Raw genomic sequence first — 26,501 nt, 5'->3', positions numbered from 1 at the left:
TGTTACTTACTGCCAAAGTCACCCTGGTCAAATCTATTCTCTTTGGACTGCCTCTTCCACAAAAGAAGGAGGTTGGTAGATGATTTCAAATGTCTCTGGTATTTCTAAATTCTATGATGTAGGAAGTACCTTGTTCAATAAAGGGGCAGGGAATAAATAGAAGAAAGAAAAAATAAATAAATATCCTCTCAACCTCAGAAAACCTTCACATACGTAAATTCAAACATCCGAAGGAAAGATAATAAGAGAAGCTTGCCACCATCTTAAAAGGATGAGAAGAGTAATTTCTTGCTGAAACTGAGCCTTCTTGGAGATAGAATTACACAAATCATGGAAAATCTGTAAAGTCTTTGCCTCCTGAAAATCCCAGCTGCCCACACCTGAGGTAAGGGAAAGAATCCTTGAGGGAAGACGTCTCCCTAAAAATCATCAAGCATGTGAAGACTAAATGCAGTAGTGCAGGCTCCCACGGGGACCTAGAGTGGGAGAAGGTAAGGGAAGTGGGGGCTCCCACCTCTGACAGCTTTAATGCTTATCTGCTCCTAGCAGTCCTTCATGTCTCTGTCCCTGGAGAGGATGCTATACAGGTGTGAGACATGCTGTGATCCTCTTCTCTTCCATCTCTGGGCTAGCCCACTGGCTTTACCAACTAACCCTGATTATAGGTGCATAGAATTAAAGCTAGAAGGGACTTAGAAGTTGTCTAGCCCAACCTCTTCATTTTACAGATGAGGAAACTGAAGCCCAAAGAGTTTAAGTGACTCACCTCAGGTCACCCAGATAGTAAGCAATAGAGTCAAGATTTGAACCCAAGTTTTCTGACTCCAGAGCCAAAGATCTTTCCAATGTATCTTGCTTCACCGATTCTTACTGGGGATGTTAAGACCTAAGGAGCTGAACGTCCTCTTACTCCATCAGTGGCTCCCTCCCACCTAGCAGCCAGGTGGCACAATGTGCCAGACTTTCCAAATATTATCTCATTTGATAGCAGCAAGGGGCAGGGCTGGGGACTGATTCCAGCTTTGTCTGACTCCTGGATTTCCATTCTGCAGTGCTCCTGCTTGGACCTCCCCAGGATATCTCATCTCCTTAGGGCTCCAGTCAAACCACTGTTTCTAGGATTCAGAGGTTAGTTACCAATGCCTTAAAGTTGCTCTAAACAGATATGCAAAGGACTGATGCCAGTATTGTGCACTGAGTACTGCAGCTGCTTGGAAAACATTTGCTGATTGGGTGCATTTAGCACTTTCCCCAGGGGTCCCAGTGATAACATTAGACTGTGTTAGGACTCTCTTTGAGAAAGATGTCCCAATGGGCTCATGACTTAATTTCAATGGGAGCAACAGCTTTCTCTGCTGTGAAATCAAGTCCTGGTCCCCAACTGTGACGCCTGAAGACTCCCAAGCAGGGGTCCTCACCATTCTGTTCATTCAATTCAGGAATTCAAGAAGCATTTATGGAGTGTACACACTCCATATGGCCAAACACTGAGTTAGGCACTGGAGGTGCTGACAAAATGAAAAACACTCATGCCCTCAAGAGGCTTACATTCCATGAGGGGAAACAATATATAAAAAGATAAGTAAAAACAAAATGTATACATCTGAGTCAGGGCTAGATATAATAAAATAATATAGAAAAATGTTCCATAATGTATAGAGTTGGCTTTGGAATCAGGAAGGCATGTATTCAAATGCTGCTTCTGACACAAACTGGCTGTGTGACCCTGGGCAAGTCATTTATGTCTCACTGACTAAGATCATAGTTGAAGAAAAGGTTACAGTTCTGCATCTGGAGAGGAAGTCTTTGTAACTGGAAGATCTTTATAACAATGGAATGACACGCTTAGTTTAAAAAACAAAAAAGGATAAAAACCTCAGGGCAGAGAGCCCCATATTATGATGTCTGAGCTGCATACCTGATCCCACAGGAAAGAACTTTGGTCCTTCTCAGATATCCCCTTGCTCCCAGAGTCTTGAGGACTTCCAGATTTCTTTGGCAAAGCCTGTCATCTCTTTCCTTTCTGTCCCCCTGGATATCTCCTGATTCCCAATGGACAGCCAAAGAGCGGAGGCCTGATGCTGGCTGTTTCCACCCAGACTTTCTCCACTGGCAATGCAAGACATCCTAGATCACTGCTCTGACGTCCCCTACCCCCAGCCACCATTCTTTTCCTGTACCCAGCACCATATCCTAAGCAGCAACAGTAATGGCCATCCATCTCTGAGGTCATCCATGTGACTTACCTGTGGGGTCATGCCATGGCACAAGTACATAATGGGAACATTTTCCGTATCTGGTCCTTGATCCAGACATAAGTCACTCTTTAGGGAATTCTGCAGCTGGGACACAGAGAGAAGGGACATATAAGTGGGAGAAGAAAGGGGTAAAAAAATGAATGGATTAAGCCAAGAAAAACAGGCATTCCATGAAGATTACTTTCACTTGCCATAATAAAACCACGAGGTCCCAAATGCTACAGAAACCAGTGAGCCTGGGCATTTGGGAAACAGTTGCTGTTTGAAGGATAAAGTCAAGACTTGGTAAGCTGCAGACTGAAGCCGAGTGGCCAAGGCTGCACTACTCTGAAGAAAAGAAAAGAGCCTGACGTATGATTCATAGAGCCTGGGAGGGGATACTCTCCACTGCCTTTGTCCAGTTGAATGTGAAGCCATGGGGCTGTGGTAAAAGAACGAGCTGCCTTGGGCTCAGAACTGCTCATGAAAATGCTTTCAAGCTCCAGGTATAGATTTAGAGCTGGAAGGAGACCTTAGAAGCCATCTGGTCCAGCACTAAATGGGAAACAAGCCCAATGAAGTGAAGTGATTTGCTCAAGGTCACATAGGTAGTAAGTAGTGGAATCAAGACTTGAACCCAGGTCCCCTGACCACAAAATTTATGCTCTTTCCACTCCTCACCTCCTCTACAGTCACACCTACAGCCCTCACATTCTCTCTCTCTCTCTCCTCTCTCTCTCTCTCTCTCTTGCTGTCTCTCAAAATCAGACTTACCCAGGGTCACATAGCTAATAAGTGTCTGAGGCTGAATTTGAATTCAGGTCCTCCTGACTGCAGGGCTGGTACTTTATCCATTGTGCCATCTAGTTGCTCCCCCCATTTTTATCTCTTAAGGACCCCTAGACCTTGTCTCCTCTTTCATCACTGCATCCTTAGTACTTCCAGGAATTTCCATCTTTGTTGTTCAGTAGTTTTTCAGTTGTGTCTGACTTTTTGCGACTTCAGCTGGGATTTTTTTGGCAGAAATATTGAAGGGGTTTGCCATTTCCTTTTCCAGCTCATTTTATAGATGAGGAAACTGAGGCAAATAGGGTTAAGTGATTTGCCCAGGGTCACACAGCTAGTAAGTATCTGAAGCTGGATTTGAACTCAGGTCTTCCTGACTCCATGGCTGGCACTCTATTGTGCCACCCAACTGCCCCATAGCTTTTGTGTGTTATCTCCCCAATTTGATTACGAGCTCCTTGAAAGCAGGCCCTGTCTTGCTTTTTTTTTTCGCATCACCAGTGTTTAACATAGCACTTGGCACATAATAATTGCTCAATAAATTCTTCTTCATTTATTTTCATTCATTCATTCTTACATCTCCTTGGGGCATACAGCTGTTCCTGACATAGACTCCTAAGGTTTAGTTCTCTAGCAAAGTGCTTGGCAAATAGTAGGTGCTTAATAAATTCTCATCGATCGTTGACTGACTGATGCCCTTTTCACTTCTTGCATCCCTCCTGTCCTCCTCTCTCCTTCATCTTTTCACTCTCCCTCCTAAATTTCACTTTGGAGCCACTTGGACTGATCCATTGTTCATGACCTGGGTAAGCACTGAATCCCAGGGAGTAACGATTCCCCTGTCATCTAATATATATGGCACTGGCTTCGGAAAGCAGAGCAGGGGTGCATCTTGCCAGGACTTTCTGTTGAGCAAAGATAAATTATTCCTGGTAGGAGACACAAACTACACTGGTCTGTTCCTCTGACCACAGATGGGAAGGAAGGCAGGGGCAAATTCTCTTACCTTGGGCTTCTTTCCCTCTATAGAGCTACAGCAGCCCCACCTCCAATACACAGAGCAAAGAATATGGAGAACTAAAAATAGTAACTCTCTTGGGGTGGGAGGAGCATAATCATTGAAGAAAAATATCCTCTATCATTAAGTTATTACTTAAGCTGCTCCCCTAATCCTCATTGCGTTAATAGGCATGTGTAACAAACAATTCGTAATTGTAGAAACATGTAATTTGTCACTAACTGGGATTGCTGTCCACCACCCCCGCCCCATTAGATAATCTTTATAATAATAATAGCTCACATTGATGTAGTGCTTTATAGTCATAATTATGCTTGAAGCAACTCTGTGAGGTAGACATTGCATATATTACTCACCCCATTTAACAGGGGAGAAAGCTAAAGTCAAGAGACGTCCAGTGATTTCTCCAAGGTCACACAGCTATAAAGTGGAGACACTGGGGCTTGAACCCAGCTAGGTTCTAAGTCTGGTGCTCTATCTGTCATTCCTTTGCACTACTATCCTTGTGACAAGTTCACTAGTGTCTTCTGCCTTCTGCCCTTCACATAGATCTCCAACTTTGAGGAGTTCTGTAAGCTATAGACAAGGGTGAAATCCATGCTTGACCCTCATGAGATACAAGGAGATGGCATCAGATTACCAAAAAGAAGACTTAGGGAGAATATGTTAGCCATCCTCTACTTTTGAAGGGTGGTCATGGGGAAGAGGGGTTAGGTTTGTTCTTCTTGGCCCCAGAGGTCAGAAGTAAGACAAGAAGGTGTTACAGAGAGCTAGAATTAGGCTTCATGTAAGAGAAAAAAATTCCTTCCCAATAATTGGATTTATCCCAAAGTATGGAATGGGCCGCCTTAGGAGGAAGTGAATTCCCTATGGTTGGTGATCTTTAGGAACAGAGTGGATGAACATTGGTCAGGTCTGTCTAGGGGAGATTCTTCTTCTAGCTCTGTGAGGCTGTACAGAGGGCACTGTCACATAATGGGTCAAGTTTTAGATTTCGAGTCAAGCAAGACCTGCTTCCAAATTCTGTCTCTGAGACTCTCTCTCTGTATCTCTCTGTCTTTCTCTTTCAAGTGCACATACCCCAGGTTAATAACCCCACTTTAGAGTGATATAGGGGAAGTGACCAGTCCAATGTCATGCAGAATGTCAAGAGCAAGACTGTAATTCAAAGCCTAGGCTCAGCCTGCCCTCCCCAATCATCAGTGTGGATGCTGAGTCTTGGGCTCTGTCCCCATGAGGTCACCAGTACCGCTGCTCCTATGTCCCTAGCATTGCCTCAGCCCGGGGTCCAGGCCTGGGTACCTTCATGGATGAACACAAGTTTGCTTGCAAAGTATCATAATTAACCCGTGATGTAGGTGCTGATGCTAAAGCTGGGGGATTGTAGCTAATGGAAAAGGAAGTGGCAAGGCTGCTTGCTTTGTCCTATACCCATCTTGTTTATTATCATTGGTCTTGCTTTACCTGGAATGATCAGATTTAAAGCCTACTTATTCACAGATATTGTTTGCATTCCAGACTGCATGGCCAGACTGGCAGTGTTTGTGCTAGCCATGGGCTTTTTTTCATTTTTTAAAATAATTTTTAAATTCATTTTTAAAATTCATTTTAATTAATTTAATTAAGAAGCATAATGTTTATTTGTAGAAGGGAAACCTAGAGGAAAACAATCTGGGGATGTCAACTGGAGACATAGGTGACTTTGCCTTCAACTGTGGACTGAGCTATAGACAATTGGCCTACAAAGAGCACTGGCCTGGAAAGGGTGAACCCTTGTCTGCCTCTGACCTGCTGTGTCATCCTGGGTCAGCCAATCAATGATCAGTTATTCATGCTAAGCTCCCAGAGGGAAGGGATTATTTCATTCTCTTTGTACCCTCAATGCCCAGCACAGTAGCATAGTAGGAGCCTGTCAATCCATTTGTCAATGGATTGCCATACGTTGACTCCAGGTCCTTCGGGGTAGAAAGAAAAAAAGCAAGACAATCCCTGACCCCGAAGAGCATACGTTCTAACAGAGGAGAATCACTTCATGTCTCCAAGTCTTCATTCCTCCATAGTAAAATGATGACAATATTAAACTCCGTAGCTCAGGTCTGCTATTCTAGTTAAATGAGGTCACATAGACAAAGTGGTTAAGAATTATAAAGGGCCACAGAAGGGTGAGCTGGTCCTGTTGCAATACCAGAAGGACAGGTGCGTTAACTGAGTCAAAAAATTTACTTTGAAAGAAAACTTTTTATTGTATGAGCTCTGTTTTCATTACCTCATGGATTAAAAAAAAATTAGTGTGTCAGTGGACACAAATTAGCCCTCTGAGATATTCTTAAATTCTGGTCCTTCTAGTGTTAATAATAGTGAGAGCTGATGTTTACATTGGTCCTTTTCCTCACAACCTCAGAGGCAGTTGCTATAGGTATTAATTTACAGATTAAGCAAACTGAATCTTAGCAAGGTTAATGGCTTGCCTAGGGTCACATGGCCTATAAGTATCATATGTGGGATTTGAAACCAGGCCTTCCTGACTCCAACTTCAATACCTCTCCCCTAGAGGTAGGGAATAGACTTGTGATTTCTTCGGCATAGAGAACTTCCAGATGAAGACACTCCTTTTCCCACCGAGGATCATCACCTTCTCTGCAGCTTACAGGTTTAGAGAATTGCGGAGGACTGAGAAGTGAAGTGAAGTGTCTTGGCCCAACCTTCCTAACTCCAAGGCCAGCTCCTTATCCACTCCCTTATCCACTCCAGTCCCTCCTCCTTTCTTCTACACTGTGGTTATTCTTCTGAATCATATTCCCCTCCTTAACCCTTCACTTCTCTCCAAGTGGCTCTGCTGACTCATTTCCCCAGGATGTGCTTTACCATCATCTAGGACCCTCTTCACCCTGGAAGAGATTGGCCTCCTCACATTGGAAGTCTCCTCTATCCCTTCGACCTTTCCCTCTGATTGGCTGCTCCCCCCAGAACCTCCATTTGAAGGAGGGGATCTAGGCTATCCATATCTTCATTCCTCTTTCCTCTGCACTTGGCTGACTCACTGGCTTTTCTTTACCATGTTTCCTCAATGGGTACTTTTACACTTCCCTCCACTTTTCAGCTTCCTTTTATATGTTGTCTTCCCCCATTAGAATGTAAGCTCCTTGAGGGCAGGGACAGTCTTTCTTTTTGCTTGCATTGATATTCCCAGCACTTAGGCTTAGTGTTTGGCACATTGTAAGCACTTAGTAAATGCCTAAGCTTGCTAACCGATTCTACTTCTTAAAAGCTCATAGAACAACTGAGGATATGATAACTGTCTTCAAATATTTGAAGTATTATCATATGAAACATGGATTATATGTTTTCTGTCTGACCTAGAAGGAAGAGCCAGTAGCAAGGGGGTAGAAGTTGCAAAGGGGAAAATTTAGTTCATGAGGGAAAACTTTTTAACAACTAGACATTGTCAAAAAGAGAATGGTATGGCTTGGGAAAAAGTGGGTTCCCCCTCTTTGGACAATCTTCAAGCAGAGGCTGGGTGGCCACTAATTGGCTACATTATAGATAATGGGATGGATGATGGACTATTGCCAGCTGGGGCCAAGGTTCTCCCAAATGGAATCGTGCTTTCAAATACTCCAGTGCGGTTAAGACTCTAACCCTAGTACTGTAGGTACAAAAAGACAGTGCTAATATACTTGCGTGTGTATATACAAATATATTACACACTCTCTCTGTTTGTATATATATATGTATGTATATATAATCACTCCCTTGTACAAATATGCACACACATACATATACACACACATATACACATATGTGGGTATGTATGTATGTATGTATGTATGTATGTATGTATGTGGAAAGCTCTTTTGGGAAGCAGAAAGTAAATTATTAGGAATCAGAAGAATAGTCAACAAGTATTTATTAGGAATGTACTGTGTGCTAAGCACCGTGCAAAGCAATAGGGAGATAAAGCTGAAAAGAAGGTTCAATCTTCCCACTACCTGTATAACTTTAGTTGTACCTCAGTTTCCTCATCTGTAAAATAAGGAGAGTTTGGACCAGATGTCCTTCCAAAATCCTGTCCAAGTTTGCATCCATGATCCCATGAACCTCCTCTTTCTTTTGGAATATCCAAGGGTCTTGACCACTTTACAGAATTTTGATAGCACTTGCTTTTAAGGCAAAGGATTCTTTATAAAACACAAAGGTGATATGGTGCAGTTCTATTGTAGCCGCCTGGGATGGGAGTGGGGTGGAAAAGAGCCCTCCCCCCTTCTTTCTTTATCAAGGCCTAGGGAACTGGCAAAGGAAGTAGATATATGGGGGAAACAAAGTCTGGGATTTTCAAATGGGGGATAGTGAGACAGAGAAACTAAGAAGAAAACACTCCTGGGGTGGGTATGTCAGAGGAGCTTATTTTATGTCTTGTCTTTGCCACTTATGATCAGTATAATTTTGGGCAAGTCAATAAACTTCTGTGAGCTTTGTCTGTAAAATGAAGGGATGAGATTCAGATGGCCTCTGAGATAGAAATATAACCTTCAGTCTTATGATCAAACTAGGGGAGTGGGGATGGAGATGGTGGGACACTCACATGAACTATTATCTCTATAGGAACCCTTCTCTTCACCTAAGTGGGCCCTGAAGGTCTGAGAAAGCTGTAAAGTCCAACTCATCAGTGTTCCCATGTCCTCTTTTCTGTCTGAAATCTCATTTTCTAGAGGGGCCAGTGATGGAGGATATTAAATGCTTCACATAAGAACTCTGGGGGAGAATAATCTAAGGGCCAGTCTAGCTCCTTGAAATCTCAGATACATAAGGTTCAACAGAACTGCCATTTTGTAAGCAGCACGGAGACAAACTTGGGAAAGGTGGATCTCTGAGGCTTAAAGCCAAGCTGGGCATTCTGGGCTCCAACTTCACCCCTGGAGAGAGCAATTTGAAAAGCAGGGGCTGAGATATTCTTTCCAAGTTCCTCTCCTTCCTCTCTGTCCATGAGAATTCCTCGCTAATAGTAACAGATGATACTTATTTCTACAGCATTTTATTGGCTACACAGTACTTTGCCTCCATCATCTGATTTGAGCCTAGCAACAACGATACTTAGTACATTGTACAGGGTATTATTTCAATGTATTCCATTCAAGAGACATTTATTGAATGTTCACTGTGTGCAGACGTCTGTGGTAGGCACTGGAGGAGATACAAATTTAAGTGAGATGTCTCTATTATCACAGAAATTGTATTTCATATAATGTAATGTAATATAATATAATATAATATAATATATAATATAATATAACATAACATAGTATAATATTAGTATATAGTATAATGTAGCATAATGTAATATATTATGTATAATATAGAACATATTGAATATATATTATACTTCTTATACATAATTTCATATGTACATATATGATATATTTCCTATATGGGCCTATGATGCATACATAGATAACTAGACCACCGTATCCTACACCTTTGAGAATACCTAGCTTCCTTCAACCTCAGCTTAGGGGCCACCTACTACCTGAAGCATTTCCTCAATTGTTATTACTCTGTTCCTCTTGAAATTACTTCATTTAATTTTGTGCATAAATTTTATTTACTTGCCTGGGTACATTTTGTCCTTACCCCTTCTCCTCAGTAGAGTGTAAGCTCCCTGAGGGCAGGGTCATTCTCATTTTTGTCTTTGAGTTCCCATTGTTTAGAATAGTACATTGCACCTACTAGGCACTTAATTAAAATTGATAGACTATGGGATTGGAATCAGAAAGACCTGGGTTTAAATTCCTCAGCTCTCCCAGATACTTATCAGCTATGATCTTGGGTGAGTCACTAAATCTCTTTTGGCATCATGTCCATCATCTGTGAAATGAGGGGGTTGGACATGGCAGTTTTAAAGATCCTTTTCAGCTCTAAAGTTAAGATTCTATGATGCTATGACTTGAATAGAATTAGATCTTTCTAACCTCATTTTACAGATGAGGAAACTGAGGCTCAAAAGATTATCTACAGTCACACAGGTTGAGTAGTCCCAAAGATTAACCTAGACTAGAATTACACAAATGGTAAGTGTTTGAATTGGAATTCCAACCCAAGTCTTCTGACTCCTTATTAGAAGTCTTTCCACTCTTTCCACCACCCTCATTGCCTCTGTTTTTAAAGGAGCATCCAATTGTTTCCTTTTTAAAAAATATACCCAATTATTTCTTAAAGATTTTCAAGGGACAGCTAGGTAGTGCAGTGGATAGAGCACCGGTCCTGGAGTCAGGAGGACCTGAGTTCAAATCAGGCCTCAGACATGTAACACTTACTAGCTGTGTGACCTTGGGTAAGTCATTTAACCCCATTGCCTGGTCAAAAAAAAAAAGGAAAAAAAGATTTTTGAAAAGAAAAGAGTCCTTACCACCCCATATGCAATGATGTCTGAGTACATCCTCATTTCTGGGTATACACTGACAAGGTACCATCGGAACGTCTTACACTGCAGTTTTTTCCTCAGGGCTTTCCTTGTAGAAATGTCACCAATATCAATTCCAGGATCCTGTACATGGAGAAAGGCAGTCATGATTGAAGAGCAGCTTCTCCTGCTCACACATCAGATGCAAGCCCCTATCAGTGGTTTCCTGAGGAATAGTTGTGTTGGTCTGAGTTCTTGGCTGCCAAAGAAGGGCTTTAGACAATACCACTCAGCCTTGAGTAATTGTAATTTAAAGCCACTGACTTCATCTGGGGCCTCTGGACTGCAGCAATTACCTGTATGGTAGTTGAAAATGAAACCTACTTATGACCCGACAAGTAACAAACTAAATGTTATCACCCAAACCCTGAGATGTAGGAATTCCCAAAGCTTATTTGGAAAGTAGGGACATGGAAGTGGGGTCAACATGAATGTATGGGGTAAGAGTATTGTGCCCTTGTGTCTGTTTGTGTGTTTTGATGGAGTTGAGGAGTGTAATGAGTTATTGCTTGTGGCTTTCACGTACCTACTGGGCTGTCATAAAATATTACATACATATATTATATTATATATTATTTTTGTTTCTATGTGTGCGTACACATGGTAATCCTGGGTGAGGAAATCAACCCTACCAATGCAAGTTGACACTTTCTGTGCAATTTATAATCTTTAGGAACTGCCAGGAACATGGAAAAGCTAATTAACTTATCCAATGTCACCCAGCCAGCAGGTGTGAGAGGAACAACTTGAATTCATGACTTCCTGGTTTTGAGGCCAACTCTCTATCCACAATGTAACACTGCCAAACAAACACACAAGTGCATATATGCATGTGTGTATATTATACATGTATACACACATATGTGTATGTATGTATATATAAATGTATAATATACACTTGCAATGTCATTGTATGACATCAGATAAGTGTTTATGTGTATATACTCATACATGTATACATGTGTTCCGAAAATCTTAGTGCAGTTTTAAACCTGCACCAGGACTTTGGGGTCATGTATATTCATAATGTTATTATTATTGTTTTTAAGAGACAATAGGGCTAAAATGACAGAATGAGTAAAGACTATACAAGTGAAGTCCATGAGTTGTAGTGCATAGACTTGATGGAATCTGGCCATCACTGAAGAAAACTGGGCTCCAGTCTAGCTTTCCATATTTATTTCATATTTATATTGTCATGCACTCTACATTCTAGACAAATGGGCCTGCTTGCTGCTTTCTGTTCATAGCATTTCATCTCCCCCCACCCCCATCCCTATGAAATGAAGTCCTTCACCACTTCCAGCCCTTGGAATCTCTAGCTTCCTTCAAGGTACAGTTTAAGTGGCCCCACCTCCGTAAGATCTTTTCTGATTCTACCACCACCACCATCAGCACCATGGCCTCTGTGTTAGTGTTCCCCCATCCTGATACTAGTTTACATTTATTTGCATGCACTAATCACCACATGTTGTATTCCCCATCCTTTTCAGTCAAGTATAAGCTCCTTGAGGAGAGGAACTGTTTGATTTTTGTCTTTGTATGTTCTACAATTCGCCGTTTTTCTCCCCTCTCGACCTCAGATTCCAGTGTTAGAGAGAACTCCCTGCACCTGGGAATATTAGCTACTGTTCTGTACCTCATTTTTAGGGAAATGCAGAAGCACTTTGTTTTGCAGCTTTCTCATGGATCTATAAAATCACAACTCTCTCTGCCTTATCACCTTAATAGCCTAGAAACTCCAGGAAGACATGGACCATACCTTATCTAAATGCGCTCTCCACGTAGCACTTCCTTATTAAATGTTTTTTGAGTGAATAAATGAATGAATGAGAAGTGGTAGGATAGAGTAGTTAAACTAACGGGCTTGACTTGAAATAAGGAAGTTATTGTTGTTCAGTCGCGTCTGACTCTTTGTTACCCCATTTGGGTTTTTCTTGGCAAAGATACTGGAGTGCTTTGCCATTTCCTTCTCCGGCTCATTTTACAGATGAGAAAACTGAGGTAAACAGGGTAAAGTGACTTTCCCAGGTCTTCCTGACTTCAGACCCAGCACTCCATACCCTGTACCACCTTACCTAGCTTCCTGAAGCAAGGCAGACCTGGATTCAAACCCAATCTCTGATACTATGTGACACTGGGCAAGTCACTTCATCTTTTGGAGCATCATTTTCCTCACCCATAAAATGACAGGACTGGATTATGTGGCCCTTGAGGTCCCTTCCAACTCTAAATCAATGAATATGAATGAATGAATGAATGAATGAATGATTGAATGCATCCCAGAAGGAGAGCCATTTTGGTATGGTAGAAAAGAGACTAAAGGAGGAATACGGCAAGCTTGGTTCTAGTCTCCATTTGCTACTAACTAGTTTTGTGACCTAAAGAAGGACTTCATAGGAGCCTAGATTTGGTATGGGAAAGATCTTTAGAGGTCAGGCCCCAACCTTTCCTTTTTTTTTCAGATAAGGAAACCAAGGCCCAGCAAAGTTAAGTGATTTGTCAAAAGTACCGAAGCATACCTGGGATTTGAACCAAAGCCCAATGATTGCAAATCCAGAACTAACTGGCTTTCACTCCCTGGATCTCACTCTGTCCTTTGTAAAAAGAGGGGATTGGTCTCTATTCGTCTTTTGAGCTCTGACATTCTCTAAATTGTGTGACTCAATCCTTTTCATGGGGCCTAGGGAGTTAGATCACTTTCCTAACAGACCCCAAGGATTTTCCAAATCCTTTAGTAATGAGGCTTTTGTGATCATTAGACTGACTTTGTTGAAGTCATTAGGCTGGTACAAAAGGTTTCTTTTGCAGGCTGAGGAAACATCCTAGGGGATGGATTCTGAACTAAAGCTCTATGATTGGACAGCCATCACTAATTTCAAGCCTTGAGTATGGTGCTGTTTTTCTAAAAAGATTTCCCCTGTCAAGGTTTCACTCTGGCAGCTGATTCATCAGTGTGTTTTGTCCAGAGTCCTGAGCAGGATTTGCCTCATTTTCTCTGGGTAATGGATACAGCTCTTCTTCTAACTGGTGAAGTCTCATCCGATTGGTTAGCACAGAGCTCAAGAATTGCTTCCGGCTAAAATAACTGCTACCTTCCCTATCATCTTTGTCTATATCTTGGTTCATGTGACAGCAGTTTGGGGGAATTTATGAAACAGGAGTTTCCTACAGAAAGCAAAGATCCATAGTCCTGCAGCCAAAATGCAAGACTCTCAAGGAAAGCCATGGCCCAAATTAGGAAGAGCAGGGGTTAGTTTCTAAGTCACACACAGACCTTAGATAGAATAATGGGCACAGCTATATTGGACAAGCTGGAGATGAGGCTGGAACCAAAGAGCCTTCCTATTTCCAAATCAGGAATCCTTATACTAGGCACCCACTAAGAATATAAGGACACACACAAAATAATGCATTAGCAATATTATTCTTTCCCTAGTTTTTCCTAGAATCTAGTGGATTGAAACCACATTGCAGAGTGCATAGTATAGGGCCTGGAGTCAAGAAGATGTGTTAAAATCCTGCCTCTGAGACTTTTTATAGAACTTACCTCATAGGTTTTTAAATTTTTATAAAAGAACAAATCTATTTTTTCTCCCTCTTTCCTCTGATACTTATTGGCTGTATGTCCCTCATAAGTCAAATAACTTTTCTGAGCCTTAGACCTTAGGATTTATCTACTAAGTCATAGATGGGGAATGTTCTGTGTTGGTGGACAGAATTCCCACATGTGAAATTTCCTACCCTGAGAAGATCAGAGATCATTTGTATATTTGTGTTTGTGGAGAAGAGAATAGAGGGTAGTGAATGAGTGGATGAATGGATCCCAACAGGGAAGGCATTGTGATATGGTAGATAGGACCAGCTTTTATAAGGTTCAGCACCCTCTAGGAAAATGACTGAACTTATCCACAATCTGCATAATGGGTCCTGATGGAAGAATCTCTTGCCCAGGCAAAGAAGCACATTCTTTTTACCTAATAGGGTCTGTTGTAGACACTGCGGTACCAGTATCTGGCAGTGGTGGGTTTTGGAGAGAGCTTTGGACCCAGGTTGTGAGTCTATATCCAAAGGTTTAGGGAGCAAAGATGTGTGAATTCACTGGCAACTGGGAAATTAGGAATTGTCTGAATTTTGGTGGTCCTTCTGTTCTCATAGCTCACGGAGATTCTTGATTTAGTGCTATTTAATGCATAGTCATAGAACACCATAGCTGGGAGGGACCTTCCCCACTTAATCCATTACCTTCCATTCTCAAACAAGGAAACTGAAACCAAGAGAGAAAGCCACCAGCTCTGGTTGAACAGGATAGCATGGGCTTTCCTCTCTTGCTCCTTCCTTTAAACTTTCAAGATCTTTTCTAGGTGGCTGCCAAGGCTGCAAGCTAAGCTCTATAAACCACTGTGTTTTTCTCTCCTAGAACCCTGAGCATCCTAGAACCCATTGACCTACCTCTAGGGGTATATTCCACGCCATATAAACATGGCTCTTAAATTCATCCATCCAGACTTCCGCCACCCTGAGAGCATTTCTGCGGACGTGGGCTGTGAGGTCCTCAGTGTAGGGCTTGTGAGCTCGTTCAATGTGGGCTATTCTGGAGCAGGGCAGGACCTCCACACTCCCACCACACTGCCACACCTGCAGGGGAGATGACCAGTGCAACTCAGTTGAATTTAGCAGACATTGATGGACAGTTTCTTGTGCACAGAGCTCTGGGAGAGATACCAAGTTCAAACCCAGTCCTTGCTCTCATGGAGTTCATAGTCCCATAGGAGGGGCTGAAGGAAGTCCAGACCAAGTGTTGTGAGAAAGACTTTTAAAGAGAGAGAGAACATACCCAGCTGGAGGGATCAGAATCAGGGAAGAGCTGGCTGGGACTTTAGAGGGAAGCTAAGGCTACTGATAAGGAGAGGGAGACCCAGAGAGGGGAAGCAACTTGCCCAGGATCACACAGCAAGTCAGTGGCAGAGCCTGAACAAGAAGGAAGCTCTCCTCACTGTAAAGCCATTTTCACTCCTTCCCACTATATAATATCACCTTGTACCAACAAGCAAATCATAGAGCCATAAGATCATGGGCTTATGGATTCATAGAGGGGTTGTTCAGGCCATCTATTCAACCTCCTCACTTTACAGATGCAGAAACTGAGGACCAGAGATGTGAAGTGATGTGTCAAAAGTCATAGGGTCATATGGAGAGAGGAGAAAGGGACCTCAGAGACCACCAAGTCCAACCCACTCATTTTACAGATGAGAAAACTGAGGCCAAGGGAGTTCACACAGGTAATTCAAATCCAAAACCTCAAACTCTGAACCTATTGGTTTTTCCACTCTAGTATGCCAATTAGATTTCTTCCTCTTCCTTCTGAGTGGCCCAGGCTGGCATCAAGAAGATAGTGATGTCTCTCACTAGATGTGCAAAACATTTTGCGTGTTAGCACTTTCTATTTTACAATTAGTCACCCTCCCAGCCCTCTAGGAAGGCAGGTCACTTCATCTCTCCAGCTCATTATCCCCATAACCAACTGAGAAATGTTTCATTTTTGTTTCCACCGATGTCAAGCAAGAAATATCCTGGTGAGAGCTAGCAAGATTCCTGATACTAGAGGCAGAAACTATTGGTCCCTGATTCCCTGCATGCTCAGTGGCTTATTGTACAGCTAGGACCACTTGGCAGGGGTGATGGGGTTTCATACTCCTACAGGGACCTTAGACATCATCTTGCCCAACCTGTCATGCCACTGAGAAGAACATAGAAGGCTTATCATGGGGAGGAACTCCCCCAAGTCCCCTTAGTAAGTCTCAGGGAAAGGGGCAGGACTAGCCCCCAGTTCTGTCAACACCCTCTCTGGTGCCTTTACTTACTCAGATATCTTGAGAGTGATGGCAGGGCAAGTCATTTCTTTTTTCTGAGTCTCAGTTTCCCCATTTACAAAATGGCAATAAATATACTTATATTACCTTTCTCATGAAATTGTAAGATAAATTCTTTGCAAACCTTGGAGGAGAAATGGGAGCAGTTATTATCACCCTCATTTTGTAGATGAGGAATTTGGGGCCCACAGAAATCAGATGACTTGCCCAAGGTTAATGGATCAGTCAGATAGCAGTTAACAAACATTTACCGAGGGCAAGGACTGTCTTTCACCTCACTCTGAATCCCCAGTCTTTAGCACAGTATCTGGCACATAGTAGGGTCTTAATAAATGTTTATTGATTGATTAAAATGACCTACTATGTGCTAGACACTGTGAGGATACAAAGGCAAACAATAGTCCCTGCCCTCAAGGAGCTTCCAGTCTAAAAGGGGAGCCAACACACAAATCAAGCAAATAAACATACTTCCCTCTACTATATTGTAGCTGCTATGCTAGGCACTGAGAATACAAATACAATGGAGGACAATCCCTATTTACGAAGATGCATCTGAAAGAAGTTAAATGACTTGTCTTCCACTGGATTGCAAGCTCAGGGCAGGGATTTTATTTTTCATTTTTTTTTTCTTATGAATTATTTATTTATCTTTAATATCCCTAAGGCTTAGCACAGTGCCTGGAACACAGTAGGTGCTTAATAAATGCTTGTTGACTTCACTTGACTTGCCCAAGGTCACTTAGCTAATAAGTGAGAAAGCTGAGACTTCAGTCGAGATATTCTCAGAAGCTAGGGATCTTTCTTTCACTCCATACTGGTACCTTCTCTTGTGCTGGGATTCTCGCCACCATTCACTAGCATCTATGCATTCTGCATGGTGGAGGGGATGGCCTAATGGTCTTGGAGTCAGGAAGAGTTGGGCTCTTCTCGATAGGTGAGACAACAAACACACATATAAGCACATACATAATAATGTACATACATAATAAACGTAAAGTGGAGTTAGGGACTGATTCTGTGATTTCATTGAAATTCCTAGAGTAGGAAGCTCCTTTTACCAATACAGTTTAGCATTTTCTTTCCAATTTAGAATCTTAGAGCATTGTCCAGATCACTTAGAGATTGTAACTAACCAGTTACAGTCGTGAGTTCAGCTAGTAGTCACTGGCTGTGAGGAGATGGGACTTGAACCCAGACCTTCCTGGTTTTCAGGACAGCTGCATTTGATATTTACACCACCATGCATAAATCCAAATTAACAGGTCATATCGGTAATGAGGCAGCTAGGTGGCACAGTGGATAGAGCCTAGATCTGGAGTCATGAAGATCGGAGTTCAACTCTGGCCTCAGATACTTACTAGCTGTGTGACCCTGGGCAAGTCACTTGACCACTATTAGCTTCAATTTTCTCATCTGTAAAATGGGGATAATAATAATAATACCTACTTTCCAAGATTGTTATATTACATGAGATAATAATTATAAAGCATTTAGCACAGTGCCTGGCACATAATAAATACTATATGAACATTAGCTATCGTTATTATTTGTAGTAGTAGTAGCAGTAACAGTAGCAGCAGCAGTAGCAGCAGTAGTAGTAGTAGTAGCAGCAGCAGCAGCAGCAGCAGTAGCAGTAGGAGGAGGAGGAGGAGTACTAGGAGTAGCAGTGGTGGTGGTGGTGGTGGTGGTAGCTGTTAGAAGTTTAACCCCAAATTTTATGACTCCAAAGTTAGTCATCATTCCCTACAAGGGAGGGGGATCAACTTCCATCATAAGTCCTTTTAAATGAACTCTTTGGCAGAATTCATCTTAACTTGGCAGGCTGTTATAGTAAAACATAAAGTCTCTTAGCACAGAGACTGTCACAATTTTGGAACCAAGAAAGACCTAGATTCAAACCTTGCCTCTTACATCTATGGGATGTATGACCTCGGACAAGTTGCTTAACCTCTCAGCGCTCTAGCCGGCTCTCTAAGCCAGGAAGGTGCAGAAAAATTGCTGATCTGCATTGGCAGGAGGAATTTCCTTACTGGGAGCACCCATAAAATCACAGGTCCACTCCTATTTCTATCACCTCTTCCCAGCATCAAAGACAATGCTTGGGTTAGAGTAAGAGCTTAGTTAGTGCTTGTTGATGGATTAGTTTATATGGCACCCTTCTCCCAGGCAGAGTTAAATGATCCCCAATAGTGTCAATGCTTGGTAAGCACTACCATGTCCAGGGTTGGCCTTAGGGATTAATTTACATTACCTATAAGCAACTTGGACAGTTTTTATTTTCCTCTCACTTTCTCCCACTAATGAAACAGCACCTGCAGGCTCTTAAGACAATATTGTTAATACTAATATGCAAGGGAATTATTTTTTTATTGCAGTAGGAATGGGGAATATTACATAAGACATTTCAACATTGCAAAATTGAACACAATGTATAACATAGATATTTCTCTGAAAAGACATACCTCTAAAATATCCGTATTTAAATTCAATTAAATTTGAGAAACATTTATTAACCTTTCTGTAAGATACTATGCTAAGCACTGGAGATCCAAAGATGAAAGGATTTTTGGCCTCAAGGAGCTTACATTCAACTGGGGGTGGGGGTGGGAAATGGAATCTGAAAGGAGGGAAGTTGAGGTAACTCACACTAACCCTAGAATCCTTAGAGTTACTTTCCCACAAAATTTCACCTCCAATATCATCAATTTAGAACTAGAAGGAATCTTAGAGGCTATCTATTCCATTTTATAGAGAAAAATGAGGCCCAGGGAGGTGAATTGATTCACCCAAGGAGCATAAGTAGTAATCAACAGTTAGTTAACAAACATTTATTAAGTGCTCACAATGGGTCAGGCACTGTGCTAAACATATACAAACTGGATGTAAAAAAAAAAAGCAGAAAGATAGGCATTCTCCTCAAAGGTGGGGTAGTGAGAAGCTAGGGGCAAACAAAATAATGGAGTTCAATGGCAAATCTTGGCTGGGTTCTAGTCTGAAGAAGTATATAATCTGAACCTGACCTTAGATGTCACCAGGAAATACTTAGATACCTCCCTATGAAGGAGTGTATGTATAAAACCACTGTATCTTCAAAATCTCAGAGTTGGAAGAGTCTTAGAAATCATAGAGTCCAACCTCCCAATTACCCAGTGAAAAGCCCCTTCTCCAGCCCCTGAGAGACAGTCATTCAGTCTTTGCTTGGATATTTCTAGTGAGAGGAGACTCACTACCTCCTGATACAGCCAGCTCCATTTTTGTCCATATTTTGTGCAGCCCTAATTGTTAGGAAGCCCTTCCTTATATGAAACTGACATCCACTTCCTTGTAATCCCCACCCATTGATCCTAATTCTGCTCTCCAGGGACAAGCAGAAAAAGTTTAATCCCTCTCCTACTTGCTTGACAACCCTTTAGATACTTAAAGACAGTATTATGCTCACCTAAGTCTTCTCTCCTCCAGGCTAAACATCTCTAGTTCCTGTAAGTGTTCCTTGTATGGCACAGTTGTCAGATCCCTTCCCTGACTTATGTAGCCTCTCCCAGACACAGAACTGAAAATGGTGCTCTAGATGAGGTCTGTACAGGGAAGAGCCCAGTGAGACTGGACCTTCCCTGGCTCTGGACACTAAAGCAGGTGAAGAGACCCATCTGCCCTTGCCCTGAAGTTCATGAGAATATGGAAAGGAGAGGTTTTGGCAAAGTTGACATCTGCCCATGATCATTTGAATGTGTGTGTGTGTGTGCATGTGTGTGTGTGTGTGTGTGTGTGTGTGTGTGTGTGTGTGTGTAGAGGGTCAATAAGATGAATTCTTCAATTAAAGTGAGGAGCCTACAAAGCAATGAATCTTCGTCTGGACCTTTGATTCTCCACACATCTTTCTGTATTAAGTATAGACATATCCATTGGCACCTTATTAAAAGACAGCACCCAATCAAGTCTGAGTGACTGGGCCTATTCTGAGGGGAAACATCTTCTTTAGTGTCACCCTTTGGCTCTTCCTAAGACAGTGGTTCCCATTTAGTGTTTTGAGAACCCCCCATGTTCTCAACAATGGTCCAAAGGGTTCCCTATAAAAATTCTTTAATGATACCTATAGCAGTAGATAATTGTAATGTTATTATAAAAAGTACAAATTACCCTGTGAGTTCACAACACATTTTGTTATTGTTGTTGAAAGGTGTTCATGGAACAAAATGCCTTGGGAACAACTGTCTTATGGTATGGGTTTCATTGACTGGAACTACTTCCAAGATGATTTGGTTGCCTTGGAGTCATGGGAGGAATGATTCTTTTCTGAGGATTCAGTACATTGTGTGGGCCTATAAGAAAGGAAGTGTTTATAAAGTGCCTACTATGTGCCAGGCACTATGCTAAGTGCTTTACAAATATTATCTCATTAGGTCCTTCTAACAATCCTGGGAGGTAGGTGAAATTATCACTCTCATTTTGTACTGAAGAGATTGAAGCAGAGGGAGGTCAAATGACTTGCCCAGGGTCACCACTCAAGTCTTCCTGACTCCAGACTCATTGATCTAGCTAATGCACCACCAGCTGCCTCTACAAAAGAGATCTAATAGACTGCCCTCTTGCTTTTTAAACTTTTTCCGCTGCATCTTCTATCCAGCACAGAGTAGAGTAGAGGAGAAGGGAGAGGCAGTTTTTTTTCCTGTTCAGTAATCCCAAAGTGTTTCTGCCTGCTGGGGAAGGGGGAGAAATTCAAATCACAGGGCAGCATTACAAGTCTGGGAGGGACATTGTGGAATTCCAAGAAAGAAAGAAAGAGATTTCAAGAGAATGTTAGAATATTATCCTTTTGGCAATCCTGAGTTCATTTCCTTCCTGATAGGAAGTACTCTGAGTGTTTTATAGGTTTTCTATTCTTGTTTCTGGGCCTCAGGGAGTTCTTTGTACCTTTAATATCATCTCTGGCATGAAACAAAGACTGTCCTTTATCCAGTATACATTTGTTATCTTAAGGGCTTGTATTCTTTATATCTACCTAGACACAAACATTTTTGGGAATTTCCCAAAGTAAATTCTAGATGTTGGCATATATGCCAAAGAGAGATATAAATCTTTCAGGGATACTAAGACTGAATTCAATCCATGTGAACCACTATCTTATAGGACCCTAGGCCACTGGTAATACATACAAATGGGTATAGTGGATAAAAACCCCACTGAACTGGGAATCAGAGGTTTACGTTGTAATCCCAATTCTGCTACTAATTATCTCTGTAACTTTGGCCAGGTCATTTCCTGTCCCTGGACTTGTCTCCTCACATACAGTAAAGGGGTTGGACTAGATAACAACAACAAAAACAACAAAGACAACCAATAATATTAATACTAGAATTTCATAGTCCTTTAAGGTTTGCAAAATGATTAACACACAATATCTCATTTGATCCTCCAACTCTCTGGGCTAAGTAGAAAAAAGAAATGGCTTGGCCACCCCTGCAAGGCCCCTCCTAATTTGGACATTCTCTGAAATCATCAGTGCCTGGGGGTGTGCTGTGAGAGCCTTATTATCATCTTAAGCATCTGGCCATAGCCTTTGGATTCTTGGCAGTTTCTGTGCCTAGGAGTACACGGCATGGATTCAGCATGTTTGCAGAGTTACGTCTGGGACACTGCCTAATTGCTTTCTGCTTATGTTGTAGGAAACAATAGAGAGTCTTGTGGCTTAAGATCACCAAGTAAAGGAGATTTCCAGGGGTCCACCTCATGGTACAGCATAGCAAGGAGGAAATCCAGGAAACCTCCTGAGGAGAGTCACCACCCCCTCTGATTCAGGGAACAGGTGGGAACTGTCCATGGTTATGACCATTGTAGGTTGCAGAAAGGAGAGTGGGAAGCTGTGAGGGGCTTTGGGTGGCCATTTATTTTCCTAGTAGGGGGAGCTTAGCAATGGCTCAGGCTGAATTTGGGGAAGCTGGGCACTCTTGCCTAGCAGCAGGGCAAGAATGAGGTTGAAATTATTTTGAGAATTGGAGGAGGGAGGGGAGATGGGCATTAGTAATGAAACAGAAAGGAACTTAGAGTTAGGAACTAGGCTGAGGATAGAAAGAGAGAGTGTGTGTGTGTGTGTGTGTGTGTGTGTGTATGTGTGTGTGTGTATGTGTGTGTGTGTAAGAGAGGGGGGAAGGAGGGAAGGAGGGAGAGAGAGAGAGAGAGAGAGAGAGAGAGAGAGAGAGAGAGAACAGGCAGAGGAGGTATCTTTTTCTGGAGGCAGTAAACAGTTAGTACATAGTGGGGCCAGACCTAGAGGCTCATTAGGTGGGAAGAAGCTAGTTAGCCCAGGAAGCTATGCCAGTTTCTATGGCTAGATTGGGGACAGACATTTTAGTATTTAATTCCAAGGCTCTGGAATGTGACAATTCTATGTTCTGTTATTCTGCCTTCCCCATCCTCCTTGAGATACAAATAAGGAGCTTCTTGAAAAAAATGCAGCCTCAAAGAACATTTAACTTGGAGCCAAAGGACCTGGATTCAAATCACAGCTCTGTCACTGCTGTTTGACCACAAGCAAATCATTTCACCTTTATGGGCCTCAGTTTCTTTATTTGTAAAAATAAATGTGTTGGACTAGATGACCTCTAATGTCCCTTCCAGTTCAAAATCTAGGTCAAAGAGGAAGACAGAGGGTGTCCAAATTTGGGATCAGCAAGAGACTGGAAGAAGTGGTATGATGATTCAGGAGGGGACCTTTTTGGGGGAGAAGGGCCAAAATGACCATAGGAAGAAAATGTCAGGTGAACCTGGCCTTGGGGTTGCAAGAGCTAATCCCTTTCCTGCCCAGGGTCTGCTTCCTCAAACCTATCTCACCATTTAGCCCAGGGGATTTAGGTCACTATGCACATAGTACAAGCTCTAACACTTAGCACCTGTATAATCTTAGACAAGTCATACTGTAGTCCTTGGTCTCAGTCTACCCATCTGTAAAATGAATGGGCTGTACTAGAGGACCTCTGAAGTTCCTTCTAGTTTTAAATTTATGCTCTATGCCATATGATCTTAAGGCAGAAAAATCCACCCCCTTCCTGGTGCTGTTGATGATCAAACTGTGAACATTTCATGTGAGCAGATGGGAACCAGAGGTCAAAAGCAGCTCTTGATGGGGAGAAAGAATGTGACGGAAGGGAGGCCTTGTCCAACATGTTCTGTTCCAAAGGTACACAATCCAGTTAAAAGAGTATCAGGTGATCACTCGTGCCAGGGAAGCATAGTTTTCAATACCACCTCTGCATCTTCTTATTTATAAAAGGCCATAAAAGTGACATATGACTAGACCTAATTGTACCCAGTGATTTCCCTCAAACCCAAGTGGTTTTTCAGCAAGATGCTGAATGCCTAAGTGCGTCCTGCAGCAGCCCAATAGAGGCCTTTAGTTATTTTGATTATGTAGTTTAAATTAATGTCATAAAACCAGGCAAGCCACTGAATGAACAGTCTCAAACAGCTTCATATAGTGAAAACAATAACTTCATTTCACTGTCGAGAAACCACCAAACTGCCCCCATGTCCTAAGGCATCTACTGTAGCAGTGCTTCTCCAAGACTCCCAGTCGTAACAGATAACTTAATATGGATAGTAAACAACAATTAGCTAGTGCTTGAGCAAACTCCAATTAATCAGTCTTTCTTTCCTGAAGCAGGGAGTTGTGTTCTCTTTTCCAAGAAGGGTTGATATGCAATGAATGCTATAATTTGAGGGCCAAGGTTGATGGTGAGGATGTTGTAGGTTGTAGGGGCCAAGATCTTGACCTGGAAGGGAATTGGGGGGTCATTTAGTCCAGCACATTTTTACAAATTAGGAAACAGACCCAGAGAGATCAACGGGTCCAAGGTCACAGAAGTAGAAGGTCTAGGATTTAAAACTAGGATATGCGACTCCAAATTTTGTAATTTTTCTATGGAACTGAGGTGATGAGGTCCTGCACCAGGTTGAAGGTGAATGTCAGAGGAGAGATGGGGGTGTGTTCAGGAGATGTTGTGAAGGTGAAATCAACAGACCTTTGCAAGAGCTTAGATATGGGGGAAAAGGGGGGAAGAGATAGGGAAGAATACAGGATGACTCCTAGGTTGGGAGCCTGAGGGACTGACAGGATGGTGTTGCCTCTACAGTAATAGGGAAGGAAAGAGGGGGGAAAGATTTGGGGAAAAGATAATGAGTCTTGTATTGATCATATTGAGTTTAAAATGTCCACTGGACACCCAGTTTGAGACGTCTGGATTTGTTGGAGAATCAATTGTCATAATGGAAATGAAGGCAACTTAGTAAATAGCATAGTTCTGTACCTTGGTAAGTGATTGGCATTGTAATTCTCAGGTTGTTGGACTTAGTTTGGGCCTAGCCCATCCCCATTCACTCTCTTCCCAAGTGAACTGGTGGCGGAGGTTAGTTCTGGGTTTGGACTCATCCACTATGGTCTAAGTCCCCAACAGCTATAGATCCAGTCTCTGATATCCACAGCCCACACTCAGAGGCAGCTCCATCCAAGTCATCTCTCCAAATATTATCCACTCTATGGATTGTAATAATAGCTTGCATTTCTACAGCAATTTAAGATTTGCAAACCACTTTCCATAGATGAACCTCACAACAACTCAGGGAGGTAGGTGGTGAAATAATTATTCCCAGGTGGGGAAACAGAGGTACAGGAAGCTTAGATGACTTGTCTTCATTGTCACCAAGGCTGGACTCATGGATGCTGCTAAGAGGGCCAAAGTGGGGTAGGGTCAAGGCTAGGTACAGAGGGGTTATGTGTAGAAGAGGGCCAGTTTGGGTATTACAAGCCATTTGGAATTAGCCATTTTCCTGCACCCTGAAATCATCAACATGCACTAGAATCCCTTCCTCATGTAGCTATGCTTGCATTGGTGATGTTCAGGCCAAGGTCACTCCCTTTGAATGATTCATCCTCTACTCTAGCTTCTAGGCTCTGATATCTTTTTGGGGAAAATCTGTGTTAACTTGGTCTACTCCAGGTCCCTACTATCAGACCTCACATAAATGTCTTCTCCATTTGTGAGGCACCACCCTCCTACCCATCACCTCCATTGTTTGTCCAATCTTGTTTCATCTCTCATGGTTTCCCACTCTAAAATGTAAGCATCATGAGGACAGAGACTTTTTCATTTAGTCCCCCAAAGCCTAACACAATTCCAGACACATAGTAGGCACTTAACACTTGCTTGTTGATTGATTAATTCACTAGCAAAATCCCCACATCCACTATATCATGTTTTTTCTCCATAGGATTCCAGTTTCCAGTCTCATTCTTCCATTTCTTTATTGGAAGATGCATAGATTTTCCACTTCACTGAGACATTTGAGACAGTACAATACAATAGAAAAGGTTTTGCATTTTGGTGTCTTAGGACTTGGGTTCAAAACCTGTGCGCAAGTCACTTGACCTCTCTAGGCCTCATTTTCTTTACCTATAAAATGATAGGGTTGGGTTAGCTCTAAATTTATGATCTAATGAGTTTGTCAGGTTATAGCTTTCCTATCTCCCTTTCTCTAAATTCTAATTTTTTTGTATCCTCATGCTCATCTCCTCATATTCCTCTCATATCTTAGTGGAAAAATGGTTCCTCTTCCCTACTGAGACTCAGCCCTCCCCAGGTGCCCTTGATTCCATCTATCTACTCTGGGACCTTGTTTGGTCCTTCCCCCCTCCTCCGCTTTCTGCTGTATATTCCTTTCTTCCTTCGCTAATGGCTTCTTGCCTTCTGCTTTCAAACATGCAGGGATCTCACCAATCTTCAAACAACGTCTCTTTTTTTTTTCTGCCATATTCTCAAGCAACCTTCCCTATTTCTCCCTTTCCTTTCCTCTCCACTGATTCCCTCTGTAATTCCATGCAATTATCCACCTACAGAAATTACTTTCTCAATCAGGATGTCACCAATGGCATCCTCATTTCAAAATCCAATGGTAATTTCTCTATCATCATTTTCCTTAAAAAAAAAAACAAACTTTTGCAGCATTTGAAATTCTTGACCAGTTCCTCTGTGAAATTCTCCATTCCTCTGGTTTCCATGGCATTCCACTAGCCTGGCTGGCCTCCCGCCTTTCTGGCTGCTTTTCTTTCTAATTCATAAGACTGTAGAACTAGAGATGGA

General features: G+C 42.2%; 1 protein-coding gene across 5 annotated transcripts in view; it reads right to left on the bottom strand.

Annotated features, from left to right (window-relative positions):
* The window catches only part of GALNT18 (polypeptide N-acetylgalactosaminyltransferase 18), a 460,219-nt gene that overhangs the window by 84,003 nt on the left and 349,715 nt on the right, over positions 1-26,501 (bottom strand). For 3 of the 5 annotated variants that reach the window (XM_027852665.1, XM_027852667.1, XM_027852668.1), the window contains 3 exons: positions 14,951-15,136; positions 10,445-10,582; positions 2,247-2,342 (listed from right to left, as the gene is read on the bottom strand). In XM_027852665.1, coding sequence (XP_027708466.1) covers positions 2,247-2,342; positions 10,445-10,582; positions 14,951-15,136 — 420 coding nt within the window. The remainder of the gene's footprint in view (positions 1-2,246; positions 2,343-10,444; positions 10,583-14,950; positions 15,137-26,501) is intronic. The other 2 variants (XM_027852669.1, XM_027852670.1) reach the window with 1 other exon arrangement.

The sequence above is a fragment of the Vombatus ursinus genome, unplaced genomic scaffold, assembly GCF_900497805.2.
Source record: "Vombatus ursinus unplaced genomic scaffold, bare-nosed wombat genome assembly UNPS02009770.1, whole genome shotgun sequence".
Lineage (NCBI taxonomy): Eukaryota > Metazoa > Chordata > Mammalia > Diprotodontia > Vombatidae > Vombatus > Vombatus ursinus.
The sequence above is the reverse complement of the archived record's forward strand: the minus strand, read 5'-3'. Positions and strand labels throughout refer to the sequence as shown.